The sequence below is a fragment of the Pituophis catenifer genome, unplaced genomic scaffold, assembly GCF_029215685.1.
Source record: "Pituophis catenifer annectens isolate HBS135680 unplaced genomic scaffold, rPitCat1.0.hap2 SCAF_16, whole genome shotgun sequence".
Taxonomy (NCBI): Eukaryota; Metazoa; Chordata; class Lepidosauria; order Squamata; family Colubridae; genus Pituophis; species Pituophis catenifer.
The window spans coordinates 6165652-6190343 of record NW_027256896.1 but is presented as its reverse complement, the minus strand read 5'-3'; the positions used below and the strand labels follow the sequence as shown (position 1 = coordinate 6190343).

The window sequence follows — 24692 nt, the reverse complement described above, 5'->3', positions numbered from 1 at the left end:
CTTTCAAAGGTAGGTGAAATGAGGACCCAGATTGTGGGGGCAATATGCTGACTTTGTATAAATATACAAAAGTATGAAGGCTATTGCATAACGCATTGTAAGCCGCCCCGAGTCTCCGGAGAAGGGTGGCATATAAATTAAAGCAATATATATATATATATATATATATATATATATATATATATATATATATATATATATATATATATATATAAAAATTTTCTTACTTCTTCGTAGGGTTTATGTGTGTTTTTCTTCTAGCCAGGTTTTCCCTACGTAGCCAAGGTTTTTTGTAGCTCCAGCTCAGTAGAATCTCATCTACTCGGTTCTGGGCTTTTTTCTTTTCTAACACCTAGCAAGCTCTTACTGCTAGGTGGGAGACCTAAATAGATCCATTTCTAGCTCGTTAGCTGTCATCAGTAGGCCACACCCATATCCTCCCTGTAAAGGCATAGTATCAATTTTCTTACTTCTTCATAGGGTTTATGAAGTAAGTAGTAACACACATATTATGAAGTAACACACATAAACCCTACGAAGAAGTAAGAAAATTGATACTATGCCTTTACAGGGAGGATATGGGTGTGGCCTACTGATGACAGCTAACGAGCTAGAAATGGATCTATTTAGGTCTCCCACCTAGCAGTAAGAGCTTGCTAGGTGTTAGAAAAGAAAAAAGCCCAGAACCGAGTAGATGAGATTCTACTGAGCTGGAGCTACAAAAAACCTTGGCTATGTAGGGAAAACCTGGCTAGAAGAAAAACATATATATATATATATATATATATATATATATATATATATATATATATATATATATATATATATACATACATACATACATACATACATATATATATTACTTCTTCGTAGAGTTTATGTGTGTTTTTCTTCTAGCCAGGTTTTCCCTACGTAGCCAAGGTTTTTTTGTAGCTCCAGCTCAGTAGAATCACATCTACTCGGTTCTGGGCTTTTTTCCTTTCTAACACCTAGCAAGCTCTAACTGCTAGGTGGGAGACCTAAATAGATCCATTTCTAGCTCGTTAGCTGTCATCAGTAGGCCACACCCATATCTTATGTATTCTCCCTGTAAAGGTACAGTATCAATTTTCTTACTTCTTCGTAGGGTTTATGTGTGTTTTTCTTCCTTAGAAAGGAAAAAAGCCCAGAACCGAGTAGATGTGATTCTACTGAGCTGGAGCTACAAAAAAACCTTGGCTACGTAGGGAAAACCTGGCTAGAAGAAAAACACACATAAACCCTACGAAGAAGTAAGAAAATTGATACTGTACCTTTACAGGGAGGATACATAAGACATGGGTGTGGCCTACTGATGACAGCTAATGAGCTAGAAATGGATCTATTTAGGTCTCCCACCTAGCAGTTAGAGCTTGCTAGGTGTTAGAAACCAGGGGTGAAATCCAGCAGGTTCTGACAGATTCTGGAGAACCGGTAGCGGAAATTTTGAGTAGTTCGGAGAACCAGCAAATACCACCTCTGGCTGGCCCCAGAGTGGGGAAGGAATGGAGATTTTGCAGTATCCTTCCCCTGCCACGCCCACCAAGCCACACTATGCCCACCAAGCCACGCCCACAAAACCGGTAGTTTAAAAAAAAATTGGATTTCACCACTGCCTTAAACCTCAAAACGAAGATGCGTTGCTCTTGCACAATGGAACCAAAAGGACTCCCTGGTTACTTACCTTCAGAGCCACAAGTGTTCAATCTACAAAGCCGCCAAAGTTCTCCCATACCAGGGTTTGAGTCCACCTGGGGAAAAAAAGTATTACTGGGAAATTTCACTTCTATGCTCTTTGGCCAACTTGGTTTTGAAACGAGGGATTCTAGACAAGAGAGGGGGCCAATTGGATAGCGCAGTTTAGGCCCACAATGTATTCGCATTACCAACCAGCTTCCAAATACAAATTGGCTGGTTAGCTGGACAAGAACACCGTTTCAAAATGCAGAAGAGCTTCATCCTTGGCTTGTTTTAATGTTCCCCCCTGTAGCAATTTTGCTCCTGTGATGCAGGTGCAGCCTTTGTTGCGTTTTGCTGCCAGTTCCACAGGGACACCGATTTGCAAGCGATCTCCCCTCTCCTTTCTCTAAATTCACAGGGCATTCTGATTTATTTCGCTCACATTACCTATCAGATAACAAAGGCAATTCTGTTGTCCTTAAACGTTGCCAAGCTTTGTTATACTGTGTACTGTGTGTTAAACTCCCCCCCCGCCACGAGTTGTAATGGAAGCTCATGGTTATGCTAATGACTTTACTCTGTTTTGTTATAGTGCTCTCTCTCTCTCTCTCTCTCTCTCTCTCTCTCTCTCTCTCTCTCTCTCTCTCTCTCTCTCTCTCCCTCCCTCCCTCCCTCCCTCCCTCTCTCTCTCTCTCTCTCTCTCTCTTTTGGTCTATGACTGTCATAAAAATCTTATCTATCCCCACCATACTAGGATGGCAGCCCCCAAAATTGTGTTTTATTTGTTTTCCCCCCACTGGCATTACAAGTTAAAGCAGATAAAAATGCAGGGCCAAGAACAGGAATGAAAACCTGTCTCCTTTCCTGGCTTAGACCAAAATTTGTGTTGTGATGGTGCCTATTTAAATTCATGCATCATGGTTGCTACCTTCATGATATGTAATTCCCCATGCATCGCTCGACCTTAAAGTTTTGCCTCCTGCTTTGTGAGTGTGCATTGAGGGAGAGAGAGGAATAATAAAGAGGAGTTTCACAGGAATAGAATAGAATAGAATAGAATAGAATAGAATAGAATAGAATAGAATAGAATAGAATAGAATAGAATAGAATAGAATGAGCCGAGGTGGCGCAGTGGTTAGAGTGCAGTACTGCAGCTACTTCAGCTGACTGCTAGTTCAGCAGATCAGAGGATCAAATCTCACTGGCTCAAGGTTGACTCAGCCTTCCATCCTTCTGAGGTGGGTAAAATGAGGACCCAGATTGTTGGCGGCAATATGCTATTTAATATACTGTCTTTGGTGTAAGCTGCCCAGAGTCCCCGGAGAGTGGGCAGCATAGAAATATGACTAATAAAATATATAATAGAATAACAGATTTGGAAGGGACCTTGGAGTTCTTCTAGTCCAGTTGTCACCAATTAGTGGTCCATGGATCACTGGTGGTCCACGAGAAAATTTTAGTGGTCGCAGAAAAATTATTTGCATTTTTAACATTGCATAGACATGTAGAATGAGGAGCAGAAGTTAGCTATTGTATAACAGCTTTGATTTTTAGAAGGTAAATGGGAAAGTGAGATCTGAGCCTTGAGGGATCCATGTTCAAGTCTCCGCTGGAGGAAGAAGTCTCTCTGATGACTTTTTTGACTAGCTGGGATGAATCCCTGGGGTCAGCATAAAAGGGAATAAAACTTTGCTTGCTTCAGGGCAGTCAATTATTTGAAACCACGGTAACATTCTGACTTTACCGATTGCAATTTTGGTCAAAAGTGATGTTGGATCCCTGGTTTGATTACAGTTGCCTACTGATTTGTTTCTGTCTCCCATCTAAACACCTATTAAAATGTAGGCCAATCAACTGCAAACAGAAGCAGTTAGAAGAAAAGGAGGAGAAGCCAGGCACAGTATTTACCAAATCAACATTGTTGATCTGTCTCAAGACAGATGTGGCTTGTGAAAGAGAACCCATGGTTAAAACAAACCACAGCTTAGCGTGAACTCGCATTGCTGTTGTAGCTAGACAACTGCACAGATGACTGAATTCCCAACCCATTACTGAGGCATGATTTGTTTTAACAATGGCTTGTTAATTGCATTAACTACAATTGATTTGGTCTTTGCAGCATGCTAAACCATTAACCATGACATAGTGACACATACTCTGTCAAAGCCCGTTCTGGTTTACTGGACCTTATGTCTCTTTCCTCTGCTTTCATATCAATACATCTAAGTTTTTAAAGATATTTGTAGTCCTCCTGTACCTTGATGAAATCTACTTCCCTAAATTCTTTGGAGTTCTCTCCTGAGGAAGCTACCCATAAGTTTCTTCTGCAAATTGCCTTTCCTTTCAAGCCCCGCCTCTGAGGTTGACATCCTCATGGAGGCCTCCTAGCCATTCAACTATTGTGACCTTGGCTTCCTGAGTCATTAAAACACATGAGTAGTCCCAAAAATCTCTTTTATTGCAAAAGCTGTGAATTACGTTCATTCACAGCTGAATCCCAATTAATTGCAAAAAATCCTTCAGGATAATCACCAACCTTTATCTCCCTTGACATGCTGCCAAAGATCTACTTGGCAAAGCCACACAGAATCCAGAATCAAACAGAGAAGCCGACTGGGAACAGAATTAACAATGTTGCTTTCCTGCAAAGTGCCCACATGCCTTTGCTCTTCCTTTATGTCTTATGGGAGGGGGCCAATCATCTCCAAGCCTTACTCCCGAGTTGTCCCTTTTGTTTTAACTGTTCATGCCTTCTGGCAGCTCTGCGCATGAGCACACTAGGAACAGGCTGTCTCTCTGCAGTCCAACTTTGGAGGCTCTGGAGTCAGCACATAACTCCCAGATGGCCCTGGCCCCATCTCTGCCTCCGATGCAGAGCCCTGGTCTGAGCCTTCCTCAGACTCCAGGACTGGCCCAAGTTCCTCCCCAGCCTCCTCACTCTCCAACTCTGCTGCCAGCTCCGCAGGCTGCTGACGGACCACAACATCAGCAGGTTGCATCAGCAGGTTTCCAAACCTGTCATTTTTAAATCGGGGGATCTCTCCAGCAGAAAGCCCCAATCATGGGAGGTTTTTAAGAAGAAATTTGTCCATAATTGTATAGGGTCTCAGGCTTCAGCAGGGGTTGGACTACAAAACCTCCAAAGTCCCTTCCAACTCTGTTATTCTTTATAAATCTCTCCACTCAGCCTTATCAAGAGAATGGTGATAAACAATATTCGGAAATGTACATCAGGTCCTTCTGATAGCAAAATCTCATCTTATTGGCTAGTATCAAGGGGAAGATAACTTTGAAAAAGTTTCCTCTCTCACCATAACGTGCAAGACGAGGCAAGGAGTGGCTGGGAGGGGGAGGGGTGAGGAGAGGCCAGGTGAGGCACCCCTCGATGTGAGTGACATGGAGTTGGCCACGTTCACCCAGTCACATGACCACCCAGCCACGCCAAAGAACCGGTAGTCAAAAAATTTGAATCCCACCATTGGTCCCAATGTGCATTTCAAAAGGCAGTTGGATTCTCTTAGTTTTGTTTTTTTCTTCTTGAAAATGTTTTGCTTCTCATCCGTTCAGTTCTGAGATCAGAATGAAAGAAACTTCTTGGATGAGAAGCGAAACAGACCAAAAAAAAAAAAAAAAAAGAGCTCAATATCTCAGATAAGATACTCACTTATCTTTGGGTGAAACCATGACCTAAATGATTGAGAAGCTCCATAGACATATTCACAGCAGAACCGGAAAAACCTAAAAATGGCTTATTTTGTAGGGTTGGGGAGGGGGATGTCAGGGGGATTGCACTTGGCTTGGTCTCTGGATTTTCTCCTCTGATTATGAAATCTTTGTGTTGCAGGGGGGTTACGCAGCCTATCGGTATGCCCAACCTACTACCGCTACCGCCACTGCCTACAGTGATAGGTAAGATTTCCTTTTTGTATTGACTTGGGAAGCACAATGCTCTTTTGGGCCCACCTTGGCTTTTGTGTCACTTTGCTCCATGCATAGCAAGAGCTTCTAGACTTGAAATCCATGAATAGCTGTGACTAAGGTTGGACGGTTCTTCTCCAGTGAGGTAGCCTGTATCTGCTCGGCATCCGTGCCCATCGTTACGATCAACAGCATCCAGGTATCAACACATACCTGGAGGGTACCAGTTGAAGAAACTGGGCAAACTCTATTTGAGAGAAGCATTTGCAAAAGGACATGTTCCCCAAAGCAGTGCATTAGGGAAATGGGTATGCACGAACAGTAGAAGGGTACATGAAAATGCATGTGCGATTTCCTGTGGCTTTTGAAAAATATTTACAAGCAAGCATGAAAATTAGATGAAACAAATAGAGGATAAGGAAAGCGAAAAGCGGAGGCTGCTATCCCTCCTCACTTCTGTAGTCTTATTTCTACAACATGTTTAAACCCCTTAAGCCACTGAATCAAGTCTTGGTATCAGAAGCAGGATGTACATCGAAGTAAATCTGCATTAAAGCATTAATTCTGTAATGGTATAAGCCTGTTCGGGCTCTACTCAAAAGTAAATTTTCAGTGTCTTAGTTACTGAGGAGTAAACCTCACCTCTTACACCTCCGAGTCAACATACCTCAGGCTGCCCTGTAAACAGAGCGTGCTTAAGCTGGGTCATGAATTAACTTTTTTTCTGAGTGCTACAATGCACTTAGCCATGAATGTAAAAAAAAAAATAAATCCAGCTGTTTTTGAATAAGAGATGAAGCCATAGCAGAAACCTAAACCAAGGTTAACAGTAACCATCTAGCTTCAGTTTATTGGAAAAAATGCAACTGCAGAGTTGTTCATCCACTAGGAAGAACCTCTGTAAACACAGTTATTGATTTCACCAGGGGAATTAAATCTATTATTCAGTGTCTCCCTTTGCAAACCCTGGAGTTTCTCAGTTCCGCCCATTAGCTGGAAATCAACAAGAACAGGCACCATCATGGCATCAGTGAATACCCAAGAGGACATTTGCAAAACTCCTAAATTAAATACTAGTTAAAATGTTTCTAAAATTAAAGCAGCTGAAATCTCACGGGATTGTGAAATCTGGTGAGAGCTGGGTTGTTTGTCTTTGCAAATGACACTGGAAAAAAAATCCATCTTGGAGGCAAGATTGCTGAATTCTTGAGATTTAGACATTAAAAAAAAACACGAAGAATCTGATGCACGATACATTTTCAATTCTATACCTTACAGCCTCAAAGTAAATTCAGCAGAAATCAAATCCGGTCCTTTTAAATACCAAACCGAATGGAAAATCCCATTAGGCCTGAATAATAGTTTTCTCCAGTTACGATTAAATCCACATTCAGCACTCAAAAGAAGGAGAGAAAGAAAGATGGGGGGTGGGGGTGGGAAAGAGGTTTGGCTGTTAGCTAAGAGAAAGTGGTTTGGGGGTTTTTTTGCATTTCCATCACGAAACTAGGCAAGGTGATTTAGAACAAGAATCAGATTTCAGAGTTGTAGAGCTCTACTTTAGATGGAAAATAGTTTCAAGAAGCATTGCTTCCATTTTGAGGAAGAAAGAGACTGAAAAATAAGTGCCTTTAAAGGTGAAACAGTTCTTGGGTTGAGTGCCTAGATTCTCAAAAGTGCTGTTCATGGATCGGTTTCTTAAAAGAAATATAGATATATATTTATATATTTATGTGGAACAATGAATGTTCAAGCTCTTGCATGCTGTGTTGCCTTCCCAATGTGCTTATCATGTTCTGGCAGTGAAGACATACATGCACACATGCACACACACACACACACACACATAAACAAACATGTTTGATGAATAAGACAAATTTTGCATGAGCTGGCTGAGGCATGCTGGGTTCTGACAGGTAAGCAAGGTAACCTATTTGTTTCGTTTGTTTTCCTGGGACGTCCGGATTCTTAGCCGTGTCACTCTGCTGTTTGTGCCTGATGCGCAGATGGAGATAGGCTTGGTTTCTTTTCTTTTCTTTTTCTCTTCGTTTCCTCCTGAGGAAAATGGATGGCAATGAAGCACAGCTCGAGAATTCACATTTCATTTTCCACAAAGGTGTCTCGTTGAGCATGTAGTCGCTTTTTTTTTTTTTTTTTTTTTAAAGGACTTTCTCTGTGAGCTTGCAATGCTGAGAAGATTGCTGGGTCATCGAGAGCAAACTGCCCCCAAGAGGCAGTTACCGATTTAGACAGCGGTCGCCAACTGGTGGTCCATGGACCACTGGTGGTCCGCGAGAACATTTTGGTGGTCTGCAGAAAAATTATTTGCATTTTTAACATTGCACTAAAACAGGGGTCCTCAAACTACGGCCCCTGGGACGGATACGTGCAATGAACGTTTGGGTTGCTGCAGAGAGTCTCCCCCTTTGGGGTCTTTTGTGTGGGTCGGAGGGGGTCAGAAATTCTGACTTGGGGTCTGCTTCAGCCTCCTGGTGTGAGGCTTTGGGCGAAGGCTGGAGGGAAGCATCGCTGGTGGCAAGGAGTCGGAGGGCCTCGTTCCAGTGGGACTTCATCATGGCCTGGAACTGGCTGACCCTCTCAGCCTGCTGAGCCTCCAGGCGCCGGTACTTGGCCTTGTACTCCCGCAGGTCTTCCCTCTACTTGGAAAGCCTATGCTCATAGTCCTCAGTGAGGTGCTTCTGCTGAGCCTCCTTCTCGGTCAGATCCAATTTGAGCTCAGCTGTTTCGCCAACCCTTTCTCCTGGTGGCTGCTTAGCTCCAACAACTGCTTCCTGTTGGGACCCTAAAGAGCCCGAGTGGGGAGACAAGGAACTGGCCACGCCCACCCAGTCACATGACCACCTAGCCATGCCCACCCAGCCGGTCATTAGGCAGATCATATTAGTGGTCTGCGGGATTTAAAATTATGAATTTAGTGGTCCCTGAGGTCCGAAAAGTTGGTGACCCCTAACTTAAGAGACTTAAAAAGCAGACCAATGAACTAGGAATGTTTCAATGTAGGGAATCAGGTCTTTGCAAATGTCCTCCAGGTTCTCCGTCTTGAGGGGTTCTGGAGACAGCAAGGAGGATGGCATGGTGGCTGGGTGTACATCAAGGGATGTTCTTCAGCTTGGTTAAATTAGAAGCCATGTGCAGGAAAGCACTAAAAACAGGTTTGCTACTAGGTTCATTTTGGAGATAGGGAAAACATAACTTTATGGAGATGACATGAGACAACGTGAGGTTTTGTTCCAGCCAATAGTAGCACAGGGGCTATATTAACCAAGTTATAAAACTGCGGAGTGTAGACACATTTAGGACATGGAGTATAACTCACAACTGTGCTTTTTCTCTTTGTGTACATCTGGTGGTGTTGCTCTCCCACAAAGGGTTGTTTGATCAACTTGCTGATTGATCAAGTGATGGAAATCATCTTCATTTCTTTTAGGTCCGGCAAGCAATCTGGGTAAGAAACGTCAAATCTAGTGCTCCTCAGTGAGGAAGGACAGACACGTGTTCAGCTGGAAATTCACGGTAGATAGGAATATGCAGGTGATAGCAGGTGTGCAAATGGGGAGGGAGATGATGCTACTAGTAGTTTCTCGTGAGAAAGAGAAGGACTTTGCCTCCACTTCTGCAAGGCACAGGGCAATGTGTGATTCATAAAACACAAACCTTTGGCAGCCAGTGGCACCCACTATCCTAACCCTCAGAAACCAAGGCACCATTCCAGATTTATCCTTTAAAAAATCCCTCAATGCCCCTCAAATTTGAAGGCTCTTGGGGCGATAGTGAGAAATGGCTGTAAATAAATACCTTTGTGGAGCTCCAATCTATTGCAAAACTGTCTTCTAGTGTAGTGAAGTGAAAAGTGGGGAGGGGGAAAGACTATCCCACTCATGAATGAAGCTTCTACACTTTGGTCCAGTTATGATGATTTAGCCTTTTTTAGATGCTTTTGGCTTGAGGGTTGAGTCTTCGTTTACAGATTGTGAATGAAGCATTCCTTGGAGTGTAGAACAGAATGCAGTGTTGCTGGGACTGGCTTCGGGGTATCTGCTTGGTAAAATGCAATGGCTTCCACAATCAAACTAATTCAATCCAAAGTTGTCCATTCAATCCTAGAAAGATCTGTTCCAGGGTATTTAGAAAGGTCAGTGACCATTCTCAGATTTGCCCTCCCATTTCTCCATAAACTATCATTCAAGGTGAATTTGGAATAAGGATGTGCAAAAAAAAATTACTACAGATAGATAAGGATAACAGTTGCCCAGGAAGTCATCAAACACGTGATGTTTCGAGTCCATTCCAGTGAGCAAAAGCAGAGGTCAGTTGCCCATAACGATAGGATTTTCTGAGCCCTTCAGTGGCCCATCCTTGAGTATTTCACTCATTTTTTTTAATGATCTTGTACAGAAAGCTTGTTGTTCTTCCTGCTTTTGTGTAGAGGGAAGAAGGCAGCTGATCCCCCATGCCTGTGCCAAAGTATTGTGTGTAACTCAATAGCATAGGAAGAATTCTGTTAGCACAAATTCACAGGTGCCTTGGCATTCGTAATGTTGTTCTCTTGATTTTCTAGTCCTACCTTTTCAGTTTTCTGTGTTGTGTGGTTTAATTGTGTTGTACAAGATCCCCAGAGTCCTGCCTGAGAACCCATTTTCAGATCCCAATCTTATTTATTTATATATTCCAGCATTCTTCGAAGTAGCCTGCTTGGGATACTTAGGCAGCCTCTAGCCCTGTTCAGTCAATTGTCCATGTGTACATCAATCCAGGAGAAACAATGATCTCTCCACATTATGTCTCAATGGAGTCCTTTTGTTTTCATCATAATTATCTGCAATAGGGGGCCCTTGCAAAGTTATGTGCAAACCTCTGGTTCACCCTGGTGTAATGTGCTTATAATGTGCTTCTACTATTGACCAAGGTGGTACAAGTCTCATGCTGAAGTTTAGAGTCATGCTATATGGACATTACTTTGATGTCCCTCAAGGTGACTTAGATCTTATCTGTCTAAGCAGGACTTTCCCAATCTCTCTTTGGAGAACACTCGGTCATTCTTGATGAAACATTTTGCACATTTTGCTCTCATTCTGAGCAAAACGTTGAGTACATTTTATCAGCACCTTAAGAACTCCTGAGACGTATTAGTGTGCTGTTTTTTGAAGGCGAACATCTTACATTTGATTTCAAATATTGGTGAGGTTGCTAGCACCAAACCTGGGCAGTTCAGGAATTACCGTATTTTTCAGAGTATAAGACACACCTTAGTTTTTGGGGAGGAAAATAAGAAAAAAGCTGATTGGCAGGTGGATCAGCCTCCCGGAATACCCCCAATCATCTGTTCCCAGAGGTGAATTTTAGCAACAGGTTCCTTGGTTGTGAGCTCTGTGCCTTGATTTTTTTTTTTTGCTTTTTTTTTCTGCTTCTGAAACTTCTGAAACTCTCTTACAGAAAAAACTTTTTTTCCTGCCTCCAAAAGCCTCCGAAACAGAGCTTCAGAAAAAAAGCCCCTGAAGCTCTGTTTGGGGGCTTCTTTTCTGAAGCTTTCTTTCTGATGCTTTTTTCAGCCTCTGAAACCTCCGTTTGAGAAGCTGGGCGGGGCTACATTTGAAGTATAAAACGCACCCAGATTTTCACCTTCTTTTTGGGGGGAAAAAGGTACGTCTTATACTCCGAAAAATACGGAAATCAATTTTCCCCATCCCTTTGTCAGGGAATTTCGATTGCTCAGGATCTCCAGATGGGTACATCTTCTGGTATAATGCTATTTTCATTCTGGCCCAACTATTACATTGTCCACATCTTTCCATCCGAACATATTTTAGAGACTGGATGAAGGATATGCTGTTGGATTTAAACCCCTAGCATGGCTTATGGTGCTGTGCAGCACTGAAGCTTGATGTAACCACACAACCTGCTTTCAGTTTCAATTACCACGATGTAAAAAAGATGTTGAGACTCTAGAAAGAGTGCAGAGAAGAGCAACAAAGGTGATTAGGGGACTGGAGGCTAAAACATATGAAGAACGGTTGCAGGAACTGGGTGTGTCTAGTTTAATGAAAAGAAGGACTAGGGGAGACATGATAGCAGTGTTCCAATATCTCAGGGGCTGCCACAAAGAAGAGGGAGTCAAGCTATTCTCCAAAGCACCTGAGGGCAGGACAAGAAGCAATAGGTGGAAACTCATCAAGGAGAGAAGCAGCCTAGAACTAAGGAGAAATTTCCTGACTGAGAACAATTAATAAGTGGAACAACTTGCCTCCAGAAGTTATGAATGCTCCAACACTGGAGCATTCCATCTTCTCTTTTAAGAAGAGATTGAATAAACATTTGTCTGAAGTGGTGTAGGATTTCCTGCCTAAGTAGGAGGTTGGACTAGAAGACCTCCAAGATCTCTTCCAACTCTGTTATTCTATTTTTTTTTCCTATTAAAACATGGAATGGCATTTACAGTGTTTACATTTTCCCATTTAATGAGTTTACTTCACTTCTGAGAATCTGGCTGACCACACAATGAAATATTGTCAGAGCCAGCCGAATCAAGTAATTAACAATGCAAGAGTGTGCTTCCTCTATTTTTGAATTATAAATTATCCCTGGCATGCTAAACATTCAAATTCTCTCTTTATGTATAATTAGAATCACATTAATATCAGTCATTTGCATAATCGTAGGTACTTTAAATGGATTTAGTTCATTTGAATATTATTTGGGAGGGGGGCGGATGTATGTGAATGTGTGTATCCCCAACAGAATCAATATTATTTTAATGGTTAGTTGCAAATCCATTAAAATTTCCTCTTTTTTTCCCTCTTGTCTAGAGGAAATTCTAAAATGACTTTAAATAACCTAAGTAAGTAAAGAAGACTATGCAATAACAGCACTTTATGCGCACATGGCTTCGTCAAATTATATTTTAGTTGCTAAGTAGTAGATTCTGTTTATTAACTTTCTACTATGTTTTCCTATTCAAGGAAAGATACATATTGTTTATCTGCCTGAAATAATTTCTGCATTCCTTGCGGATGTTGATTTCTTCTAAATGGGGCAAAACAATATTTTCTTCCCAATTTACCCTGCCTTTCCTGTCCTTTGTTGTGAGTTTACTGTATTTAAAAGTAATTATTTCACCAGCCATCTCTTATTGTTTTGTAATTATTTTTTATTACAAGTATATTTTGTAATAAAATTGCACTGGTAAATCTTCCAGAATTGGGTGCATAGAAAAATAGACATAATAGAATATTCTCTATTGGTCAAATTTGATTGGACATACAAGGAATTTGTCTTTGGTGCATAAGTTCTCAGTGTACATACAAACAACCAAGTGATACGTTAGAGATCATAAATCATAAGATACAATCATAAATCATAAGATACAAACAACAACAACTGATAAATCATAATATAACATAGGAGAAGGTAGTAGGAAAGATGAGAGGTGAGAAAGATGAGAAGATGAAAAGGGTAATAGTAATATAGCCCTACTACGTGGGTAAATGTCTTTAGGCATAAGATAGTGCTGTGAAAGTTAGAAGAGTAATGACACAAGGGAAAAAACTACCGTGTTTTCCCGAAAATAAGACCCTGTCTTATATTTTTTTTAACCCCAAAATAAGTGCTTGGCCTTATTGTCAGGGTGGTCTTATTATTTTGGGGCACGTGGAGCAAGTTGGGGCTCCTCTTGCCGTCTTACCTGATTTCCAGTTCTGCGTTTAAATATTTTCAGGGAGGGCTTATTTTTGGGGGGAGGCTTATTTTAGCACATGCACTCAAAAGCCCGACTGGGCTTATTATCAGGGGATGTCTTATTTTGGGGGAAACAGAGTATCTTTTGGTCTACTTGCTTTGGCATGCAATGCCTTATAGCAGCATCCAGAAGGGAGAAGTTGAAACAGTTTATGTCCAGGATGTAAAAGGTCAGTAGGTATTTTCTTAGCCCTCTTTCTGGATCATGCAGTCAGAGGGTTGAGAAAATATCTACAGATCCCTCACATCCTGGACATAAAGTTTTTGGAGGCAATGATACGCTGAAAAGAATTCCTTTAAAAACATACTTTGTGACTGGAATATAATTGAGAATCATCGATTTGTGACAAGATTCTAATATAATTTTTTATATCATATCATATAATATTTATATTATATTTAAATCAGCTGGCCATCACGCACATGTGATGCTTTTAAAAAGGCTTTTAAAAGCCTCTGACGATCAGGCAACTCAGCTGGAATCATCAGAAGCTTTTAAAGGCATTTTTTTTTTCTACAACCTCTTCGGCCGAAGAGGTTGCAGAAAAAAATGCTTTTGAAAGCCCCTGACGATCAGGCAACTCAGCTGGGATCGTCAGAGGCTTTTAAAAGCATTTTTTTCTGCAATCTCTTCGGCCAAAGAGGTTGCAGAAAAAAATGCTTTTAAAAGTCTCTGACGATCCCAGCTGTGCTGCGCAATCATCAGAGGCTGTTTTTTTTTTTATTTTTAAAAGCATTTTTTCGGCCGAAGAGGTTGTAGAAAAAATGCTTTTAAAAGTAAAAAAAAAAAAACAGCCTCTGATGATGGGCATGGGGGGGGGGGCACAAGGATTTTTGCTACCGGGCGATCCGGTCCGAACCGGGAACATTTCACCCCTGGTCCCACCCCCTTGAATTCTATTGACCTATTATCTAATATCTATCAAATGCTAACTGTTAGTTGAGAAGATACTGAGACTCTGGAAAGAGGTTGAGACTCTGGAAAGAGTGCAAAGAAGAGCAACAAAGATGATTCGAGGTCTGGAGGCTAAAACATATGAAGAATGGTTGAAGGAATTGGGTTTGCCTAGTCAAGTGAAAAGAAGGACTAGTGGGTGGCATGATAGCAGTGTTTGAATATTTGAGGGGCTGCCACAAATAAGAGGGGGCCAATCTACTTTCCAAAGCACTAGAAGGCAAGACATGAAACAATGGATGGAAAGTAAACAAGGAGAGAATGAACGTAGAACAAAGGAGAAATTTCCTGACAGTTAGAACAATTAATCAGTGGAATGGGTTACCTTCAGAAGTTGTAGGTACTCCCACATTGGGGGCTTTTAAGAAAAGACTGGACAGCCAGTTGTCTGAAATGGTATAGGGTCTCCTGCCTGAGCTGGGAGTTGGACTAGAAGTCCTCCAAGGTCCCTTCAACTCTGTTATTCTGTTAAGATTTCTATGCATAGCTAAATTAGCAAGAAATCAGTTTCATTGGATCTTCATTTGTGGACCTGATCTAATGTTCATGACAGATGCTTCCAAGAAGGGAGGAAATCTGGCCAAACTTTCAAGTGGTGCTCTTCAAGATGTAGGACTAATCTCTGCATGGCAGTGGGGTGTAATATGTTGTCTTTGCATAATCACTTGATGTGTTGATAGAATCTCTGTAACACTGTGCCTAGATTTTGACAGATCCATCACACTGACTTGGGGAATGACTTGCTTGAACTGACGGTCAAAGGTGGGCTTCTTTCATATTGACTGGCTACTTCCATCTCTCTCTATTTTATGATCTGATCCATTTCATCTTGGAAGAAAGTAAGAGAGTCAACTGTAAAAATAGGAGGGATTAAGAGTGGATTATCTGTGATGAATCACCATCAAGCCTCTGTCTTGGAAGATAAGGGATCTTCCCATCTATGCTATTTTAGACATGGAAAATTTGTGCAGCTCCCATTTTCCCACCCCCCAAAATTTTTCTAAACCCAGAAAATCTGATGTGTCCATGCATTTATGCATTTTAACAGTCTTTAACACTAACAAAGTTGGAAGGGACTTCGGAGGTCATCTATATTATATCATGTAATATTGCTTGGATAGGGACATGGTGGCTCAGTGGCTAAAATGCTGAGCTTGTCGATCGAAAGGTTGGCAGTTCAATGGTTCGAATCCCTAGTGCTGCGTAACGGGGTGAGCTCCCGTTACTTGTCCCAGCTTCTGCCAACCTAACAGTTTGAAAGCAGGTAAAAAATGCAAGTAGAAAAATAGGGACCACCTTTGGTGGGAAAGTAATAGTGTTCCGTGCACCTTTGGCATTGAGTCATGCTGGCCACATGACCACGGAGACGTCTTTGGATAGTGCTGGCTCTTTGGCTTTGAAACAGAGATGAGCACTGCCCCCTAGAGTCAGGAACGACTAGCACATATGTGCAAGGAGAACCTTTACCTTTAATATTGCTTGGATGTATGAAATAGATATAATTAATATCAGCTTGTGAAAGTAATATGCTCTTCTCCCACCCATTTTAGAATTGTAGCATTAACAATGTATCCTGGTTATTGTACAGTATTATTATCAAGCCTTGATGTACTCAAGACTTTAAATGTAGGGTTTCCCCATAAAATTACTTAAAAGGATTAGACCAGTGTTTTTCAGTCTCAGCAACTTTAAGATGTGTGGACTTCAACTCCCAGAAGTCTCTCATGCTGGCTGGTGGATTCTGGGAGTTGAAATCCACCCACCTTCAATTGCTGAGATTTGAAAAATTTTGGATTAGACAAGCCATGGCTGAATTTGGACATCATGGCCTGACCAAGGAGCCCCAGGACTCTGCAGTGTCATCTCTTGCCAGGAACAAAGGAAAACCTGGTTTACTTTGCAACTCAAGGCATGAATTGCATAATATTCCAGTGTATCAATGAACTATTGGTTCTGTAATATATATCTTGTTTGTTTTGGGTTTTTTGGTATTACTTATTGGGCATTAAAAATGTATGCATGAATGAAAACAAAAGTACAAAATGCATCTTGTTAGGTAAAATTCCCTGAAATAAAATGTGTTCTGCTGCAGCTGTTGGGAAGATCAGAAACTCAGAATACGTGAATGGCTGTAGAGATACATACAGTGTGTGTGTGTGTGTGTGTGTGTGTGTGTGTGTGTGTGTGAGAGAGAGAGAGAGAGAGAGAGAGAGAGAGAGAGAGAGAGAGAGAGAGAGAGAAATAAAAAATGGGACATAAAAGTACACATGCATTATGTAAGATTAAAACATCCAAAATAAATTAAGATGAATCTAATTTAGGATTAGAAGAATGAAAAACTAAACATAGATAGATAGATAGATAGATAGATAGATAGATAGATAGATAGATAGATAGAGATGATAGTGATAGATAGACAGATAATACATAGATAGATATGAGAAAGATAGATAGATAGATAGATAGATAGATAGATAGATAGATAGATAGAGATGATAGTGATAGATAGACAGATAATACATAGATAGATATGAGAAAGATAGATAGATAGATAGATAGATAGATAGATAGATAGATAGATAATTGCTAGCTAGCTAGCTAGCTAGCTAGTGATAGATGTAGATAATAGATAGATAGATAGATAGATAGATAGATAGATAGATAGATAGAGATGATAGTGATAGATAGACAGATAATACATAGATAGATATGAGAAAGATAGATAGATAGATGATAGATAGATAGATAGATAGATAGATAGATAGATAGATATGAGCTAGCTAGCTAGCTAACTAGATCGATAGATCAATAGATAGATAGATAGATCAGGAGTGAAATCTACTTACCTTCCCTACCAGTTTGGAAGTGCACGGTCCACATGTGCGATTTTGGACTTCTGCGTATGCTCAGAGGGTCAAAAACAGATTACTTCCTGGTTAAAACCAGAAAGTAACGACGTCTGGATAGGTGGGGGGAGCCTTGTGCTGCCGCCACTACCGGTTTACTCGAATCAGTAGCATTTCACCCCTTAGATAGATAGATAGATAGATAGATAGATAGATAGATACATTGATACATAGATAGATAGATAGACAGACAGACAGACAGACAGACAGACAGGCAGACGGGGAGACGGGCAGACAGGCAAATCCCAATGTTATACAGTTCTATTGCTGGCTACTTGGCCAGGAAACTTTCAGGGAATCCCAAACCTGTAGATAAAATAAGGAAGTTAAAAAAAAAAAAAAAACCAGAAAAAAAGTCAATGGCAAACTAAGAAAGAAGACAACTGCAAATCACTTGAGCATTTTGCCAAGGAATAATTTAAAGTTGTCCTTGAAGACGCCGAGAGTCACATTTTGCTTGTATAGCTTCTCTTACAAAAGAGCAGCCCTTTCTTTCAATAGCTATTTAATCCTGGTTGGATTAAAGCTAAATCATGCCATGAATGGAGTACAGGGTGCTTCATATTCATGGTTTGTACTAGGCAAAAGTTTCACAGTTCACCTTGTCGCAGCCCTCTGAGATATTTATATTTCTATACTGTCATCTAGATACCTATCAACTAATGTGCTTTTGTCCTTTAAAGAGGTAGCCTTTCTCTACTCAGTTTTGATGGTCCACTTCAGGGGTGAAATGCTCCCGGTTTGGACCGGATCGCCCGATCTGGTAGTGATCATGGCGGGTGGTTCGGAGAACCGGTAGCAATCGCAGCGCGAGGCTCCGCCCACTTGCCCGGTTGTTGTTACTTCCTGGTTTTAACCAGGAAGTAATGTGAAGTTTCCGAAAGATGCCCTAATTAATTCATGAGCCATGAGCCGAACTTCAAAAGAAATACAGTCATTTATTAGGAGCACCATTTCGGCAATATTCGGATGCAGTTAGAACTAATCCCACGTAGATTTACATTCCCCTATGACCCTGTCTCTCCCCTCCTCTCTGGCCATGTCATAAATAACATTCTCCAATTAACCACTTTGGCTGGCTGTGAAATCCAACACCCTCCTTCTGATTGCGGTCAGGAAGAATGTATGGAATGCACTTCAGTTAGGGAAATCAATCAGCTCTATCAGTTCTCCCTCCCTCCTGCTCATGGCAACTTGAAAGCTTTGCAAGTTGACAAGTAATGTGTTTTGTACCCTCTGCGCATGTGCAGAAGGTTTTGCTTTTTTGCTTTAAAAAAAAAAAAAAAAAGGCTCTGACAATCACAGCTGTGCCTCGCGATTGTCAGAGCCTTTTTTTAACCTTTTAAAAGCATTTTGTTTCATCCCAATAGGTTGTAAAAAAAATGCTTTTAAAAGTAAAAAAGAAGATTGAGCGCCACAGGTGATACCCCCACCCGAGCGGACTGTTCTACTTACCCCATGCCTCCTTTTGATGTGTACTGCTCGTGCACACACAGTGTGTGTTTGGCACGCAGCGTGCATGTGCAGCCAGCAAACCGGTAGTAAACCAGTTCAGATTTCATCACTGGTGCACTTCCTCATTAAAAAAAAAAAAAAAAAAAACATATTATTTTTACTTTACTATTTTGGCACTGAGCAACCTGAATTCTGTACAGCTCAGCTATATCTTGGCAGGGAGGCTCAGGTTAATTCCTGAACAGAATTAACTCTCTACAAAATTACTTTTAGGATCAGAAAAAGAAACTTTAATTGTGGGCACCAACACAGCGCTTGCAGGAAGGAGAAGCATAGGTGTAATATGCTCTCCTTTGATGTATATTTTATCCCTGGTATATCATTGTATCTTAGGAACACGTAGCTAGGAAGTATCAGATGGTCTTGTAAATGCAAGTAGAAAAATAGGGACCACCCTTGGTGGGAAGGTAATAGTGTTCCGTGCGCCTTTGGCATTGAGTCATGCCAGTCACATGATGACGAGACATCTTCAGACACTGCTGGCTCTTCAGCTTTGAAACAGAGATGAGCACCGCCCTCTAGAGTCGGGAACGCACGTATGTGCGAGGGGAACCTTTACCTTTACCTTACACAATGAGATGTTCGCTATTTGTTAATGCACAACTCACATAGTAAGGAATAGTTGGCTATGCCTGAGTGATTAATTCATGGCATCTGTAACATATGGCCAGTTATATTCCATTTCAGGTTAGCTATTTCCCAATTCTCTTTTTCTTCCCAAAAAAAAGAGACGAAATTAGCCCAAAACAAAATCCCAGGGAATTTTGGAAGCCTGGATCAGTGTTCTCGCTTATGTTAATTTGCTAGTAATCAATTCCTAGCTAAGATCTTATGTGTTGACTGGAATCAGAAAACACTTTGATGTATCTTAAGATATTCAACTACATAGGATAAAATGGATTTTTTTTTTTTTAATGAGAGTAAGAGGAGAAGTATATATAAAAAAGCCCAGTTTGATATCAGTTTCAGCTGGTTAAGCTGAGAAACTGGGACAGAGCCAATTACAAGAAAAATGTTTGATTGACTTTCAAAAATCCTCTGATCTGAAAATCTCTCTTCCCCCACTCCCCTCGCATTTTGCTTACCTATTGCATTTGAAAAATGTAAGGAACATTTGCTGTAGTTGGACTCCAACTTATATCTTTTTTTTTTCTTTCGTTCAATCAATCAATCATGTCCGATTCTCAGAGACTACCTGGGCAAGTCCCTGCAGTTCTCTTGGCAAGATTTTTCAGAAGTGGTTTGCCATTGTCTCCTTTCTAGGGCTGAGAGAAAGTAACTGGCCCAAGGTCACCCAACTGCCTTTGTGCCTAAAGCGAGACTAGAACTCACAGTCTCCCCGTTTCTAACCTGATGCCTTAACCGCCACACCAAACTTCTTAGCTTATATCCTTCTTAATGTATAAGGTAAAGGTAAAGGTTCCCCTCGCACATATGTGCTAGTCATTCCCAACTCTAGGGGGCAGTGCTCATTTTCATTTCAAAGCCGAAGAGCCAGCACTGTCCGAAGACGTCTCTGTGGTCATGTGGCCGGCATGACTCAATGCCAAAGGCGCACGGAACGCTGTTCCCTTCCCACCAAAGGTGGCCCCTATTTTTCTACTTGCATTTTTTTACGTGCTTTCGAACTGCTAGGTTGGCAGAAGCTGGGACAAGTAACGGGAGCTCACCCCATTACGCGGCACTCGGGATTCGAACCGCTGAACTGCTGACCTTAGCCACTGAGCCACCTTGACCCTTTCTTAACTTATATCTATCATAATTGTAATATTTATCATTGAGTGAGTTCATTCATAGCCCCTTGAGGTCCACACCTCAAACTATACAGATTTTTCTACATATTATTTGTCTGGGTAAGGAATATTCACTGAAGTTGTGACTGAAGTGACTGGCCCAAGGTCACCCAACTGGCTTTGTGCCTAAAGCGAGGCTAGAACTCACAGTCTCTCCGTTTCTAACCTGATGCCTTAACTGCCACACCAAGCTGTCTTTCTTAACTTACATCTAGCACAATTGCAATCATTATCATCGAGTGGGTTCATCCATAATGCCTTGACGGCCACACCTCAAACAGTACAGGTTTTGTGCATATTATTTGTCTGGGTTCCTCAATCTCAAATTGACTTGGGGCAAGTATGAGCTAGCAGTGTGCAGCAGCTGCCAAAAAAGCCAACACAGTTCTAGGCTGCATTAAGAGAGGGATAAAATCAAGATCACGTGAAGTGTTAATACCACTTTATAATGCCTTGGTAAGGCCACACTTGGAATCCTGCATCCAGTTTTGGTTGCCACGATGTAAAAAGGATGTGGAGACTCTAGAAAGAGTGTAGAGAAGAGCAACAAAGATGATTAGGGGACTGGAGGCTAAAATATATGAAGAACAGGTGCAGGAATTGGGTATGTCTAGTTTGATGAAAAGGAGGGTAGGGGAGACATGATAGCAGTGTTCCAATATCTCAGGGGTTGCCACAAAGAAGAGGGGGTCAACTTATTTTCCAAAGCACCTGAGGGCAGGACAAGAAGCAATGGGTGGAATCTAATCAAGGAGAGAAGCAACCTAGAACTAAGGAGAACTTTCCTGACAGTTAGAACAATTAATCAGTGGAACAACTTGCCTCCAGAAGTTGTGAATTCTCCAACACTGGAAGTTTTTAAGAAGATGTTGGATAACCATTTGTCTGAAGTGGTGTAGGGTTTCCTGCCTAAGCAGGGGGTTGAACTAGAAGACCTCCAAGGTCCCTTCCAACTCTGTTATTCTATTCTGTTCTGTTCTGTTCTGTTCTGTTCTGTTCTGTTCTGTTCTGCTCTGCTCTGCTCTGCTCTGCTCTACTCTACTCTACTCTACTCTAAGTAATGTGTCAACCCTGGAGTCATCTTGAAACGTGACATTTTCAGGGTTGTCACAGTGAGGCTGAATAGAGTTGTGGGAAAGGGAGGAGGAGTAGAGATAGCTGGTAGGATATTTAACGGTTACTTGGAACCCTGACATAATGACTTTTGGCTGCCACTCTCCCTTTCCCCTGTTCTGCATGCACTGAAGAGCTTTTTGGAGAAATGGGCTTCCTGGCAGTTCCCCCCAGTAACAATGCCAGCCAACGTTAAAAAAAAAAAAAAAAAAAAAAACTGCCGGGAAATTTAAGCACATGTGTTTGCAACCTCCACAAAGGGCTTAAGAATGCAGAGCCAGTCTCTGTATGACGACTTCTAGTGATGGAGAAACTCATCACTTCATCTGATGGCCTGTTCTGCTACTTGTACCTCTTGTTTTCAGTGTTCAACTGAGATGTGTGGTGTTGTTCTATTTTGTTCATCCTCTTAAGGGTTTAGCAAGCTGACACTCTTTGTTAAGGATGAATATATTCTCATCCCTAAAACTGGCTCTCCACCTACTAAATTATCTGACCGTTTTAGTGATGTGATATATTGCCTCTTCGTGGTAGAGAAACACATCCACTCTTGTGTGTGATGTTTAACTCAAGCTTACCTGTTGACCACCACACCTGGTAACTTCTCTAAGGCCTTAGAGAAAGCTGACATTAATTTCCTGGAATGAGTGTTGCCAGCTTATTCTTTTTAAAATGCTCCAATTACTTTATATAGATTTGGTGGGCAAATCCTTGTTGCCAGCCAACATTTGGGGAGAGAATCTTAGGATCGGTGGGAAGGATCATGTCAAATAAATGGGCAGAGATAAATATTTCCCTGTTGAGGGACATGCATATAGTATTTGAAGAGGGTTCATCAAGCGGCTGACACCAAGAGTTTACCCACCAATTCCATACAAAGTAATTAGAGCATCTGAAAAAGAATAAGCTGGCTGTCAACTCTGAAGCTGACCTGGCTGAAGCCATTTCTTCCTGCCTCATTGCTGCCATGAACTTTGAAAGTGGGAAGGGAGGTAGGAAGCAAATAGTCAGGTTACCAGTCAAAACGAAAAAAAGTTTTCTTATGGGAACCAAGATCATCCCAACAGATGGCAGAGAAGTGACCAAGCAGCCTCTCAGCTAGCTTCTTTGGACAATGTGATTGGTGACACCTGGGGAGGGAATATTTGCTCTTTTAATTAGGGGAAAAACCGTGGGAACCTTTAGCGTTGGTTTTCACTAGCTGTGCCGATATGATGTGTCCAATAAACATGTTCTTTGAGGAATCTATCTGCCTCCGAGTTTTGCTTTTCGTGGATGTGTTACTGTTCTGCCCCAGCTCTGGATTCCCAAGGATTGTGACACACACCAACGGTCCTTATCAAAGTTATAATATACCAAGAATAAACAAAGTCTGCCAAAAGTTGGCAACCAGCCCAGAAAACAAGATACGATAAGACACTCACTCTCCAAAATGCTCTGTAATAATTACACGTTGTTTCCAGCAAGAAATTACTAACTGCGTGGGACTTAAATAGGCTAAGGGAGTGGCCAATTATCCTCAAACCTTACTCTCGAGGAGACCTCCTCCTCCTGAGTAGCCACTCCTGCCTTCTGGCAGCCCTGCGTGCTCGAGCATTGAGGAGAGGCTCCTCCACTTCGCTCTCTCCACTTGAAGGAGCCTCTGGAGATTCTGAAGGCCCTGGCTGAGTCTCTGCCTCTGGCACCACATCCTCTTCAACCTCCTCGCTGTCGGATGCAAGCGCAGGCTGCTGGCGCGACCCCACACCAGCCTCCTTGTCATCGGGATCAGCCATGATCTGCGCAGGCCGCTGGTGGGCCACAACAATTACTCTGAACCCTGACACTGTCAACATGCATTCCAGGAAATTAATGTCAGCTTTCTGTGAGGCTTAAAGAAGTTACCAGCTGTGGTCAGCAGGTGGGGTTGAGCTCATGCATTGGTTATATTAATTATCATTGATAGACCTGTCTTTACTATGACTGCTGTTTTATATGTGTTTGTACGTGTATGTTTTTCTCTTTTTAAACTTTTAACATGGTTAGCCAACCAGAATTATTAATTGGGAATGGATAGCCATATAAACTGAATGAATGAATCAATGAATAACTTGGTGAATTGAATTGAATACTTTATTTGGGCAAGTGTGATTAGACACACGAGGAATTTTTCTCCAGTACAGAATGAATGAATGAATGAATGAATGAATGAATCAATCAATCAATCAATCAATCAATCAATCAATCAATCAATCAGTCAGTCAAAAAACCAATATCAGTCAATGTGATTCATTGAACCAGTAGTTCATGAACCGGTAGACTACTGAATCAGTAGTCATGAACCAGTAGTAGAAATCAAGTCATAGGTACAACTCAGCGAAAGCTGGCAGGAAGTATTGCCCTGGCCTTCCTTTCCTAGTCCGAGAGAAATTGTAAAATTTCAGTCTTCTTATCTTGCAAACAAGATAAGATTGCAAACAAGATGTCCGCGTGAATATCTCAAAGAAGATGTCAGCATGATGAAGTTTACCGCATGCACAAAATCTTAACCCACAGTGTACAATCAGAAACATCCCATTTGTTTTTCATAAGGCCGGGAGCAAATGACTTAGGTGGGCGGGTGTTTGGGAATGAGGGTTCCTGTTATTACTCGTCTCGTTGTCTACGTTGCTTTGGAGGATCTTGGTGGCAGCCACAGACCAAGTTTGCCTGCTCTGGAGATTGCTTGGACAGAGCACGAGAACAGCTTGTGCGTTGGCAGGGGTTTGGGGCCGTGTGTCCTCCGTCACCTCAGCTCTGCCCCTCCTACTGCTGCACATCTGCCGTACATTTCAGTGGTGCTTGCTGGGGGTTTCCAGGCTGTTGTTCTGTTGTTGTGCATGATGTGCCTTTCACGGAAGACATTTCACTACCGCCAGACTTCCACTGGAATGATTGCATGAGGAAATGACGAGGCATGATGATGACTGGAGATGTGGTCGCATAATAAATGGTTAATGATTAATCATCATCATAATTCCTCCTTCCCTTACTCTTTTATTCTTTTTCTTTCTTTCTTTTTTTAAA

The 24692-nt window shown here is 41.6% G+C and overlaps 1 protein-coding gene across 1 annotated transcript in view; it reads left to right on the top strand.

Moving 5' to 3' along the window:
* RBFOX1 (RNA binding fox-1 homolog 1) overlaps positions 1 to 24692 on the top strand; it is a 238290-nt gene that overhangs the window by 181068 nt on the left and 32530 nt on the right. Inside the window, exon 10 of the mRNA XM_070955384.1 lies at positions 5543 to 5607. Within this exon, the coding sequence (XP_070811485.1) occupies positions 5543 to 5607 (65 nt within the window). The remainder of the gene's footprint in view (positions 1 to 5542; positions 5608 to 24692) is intronic.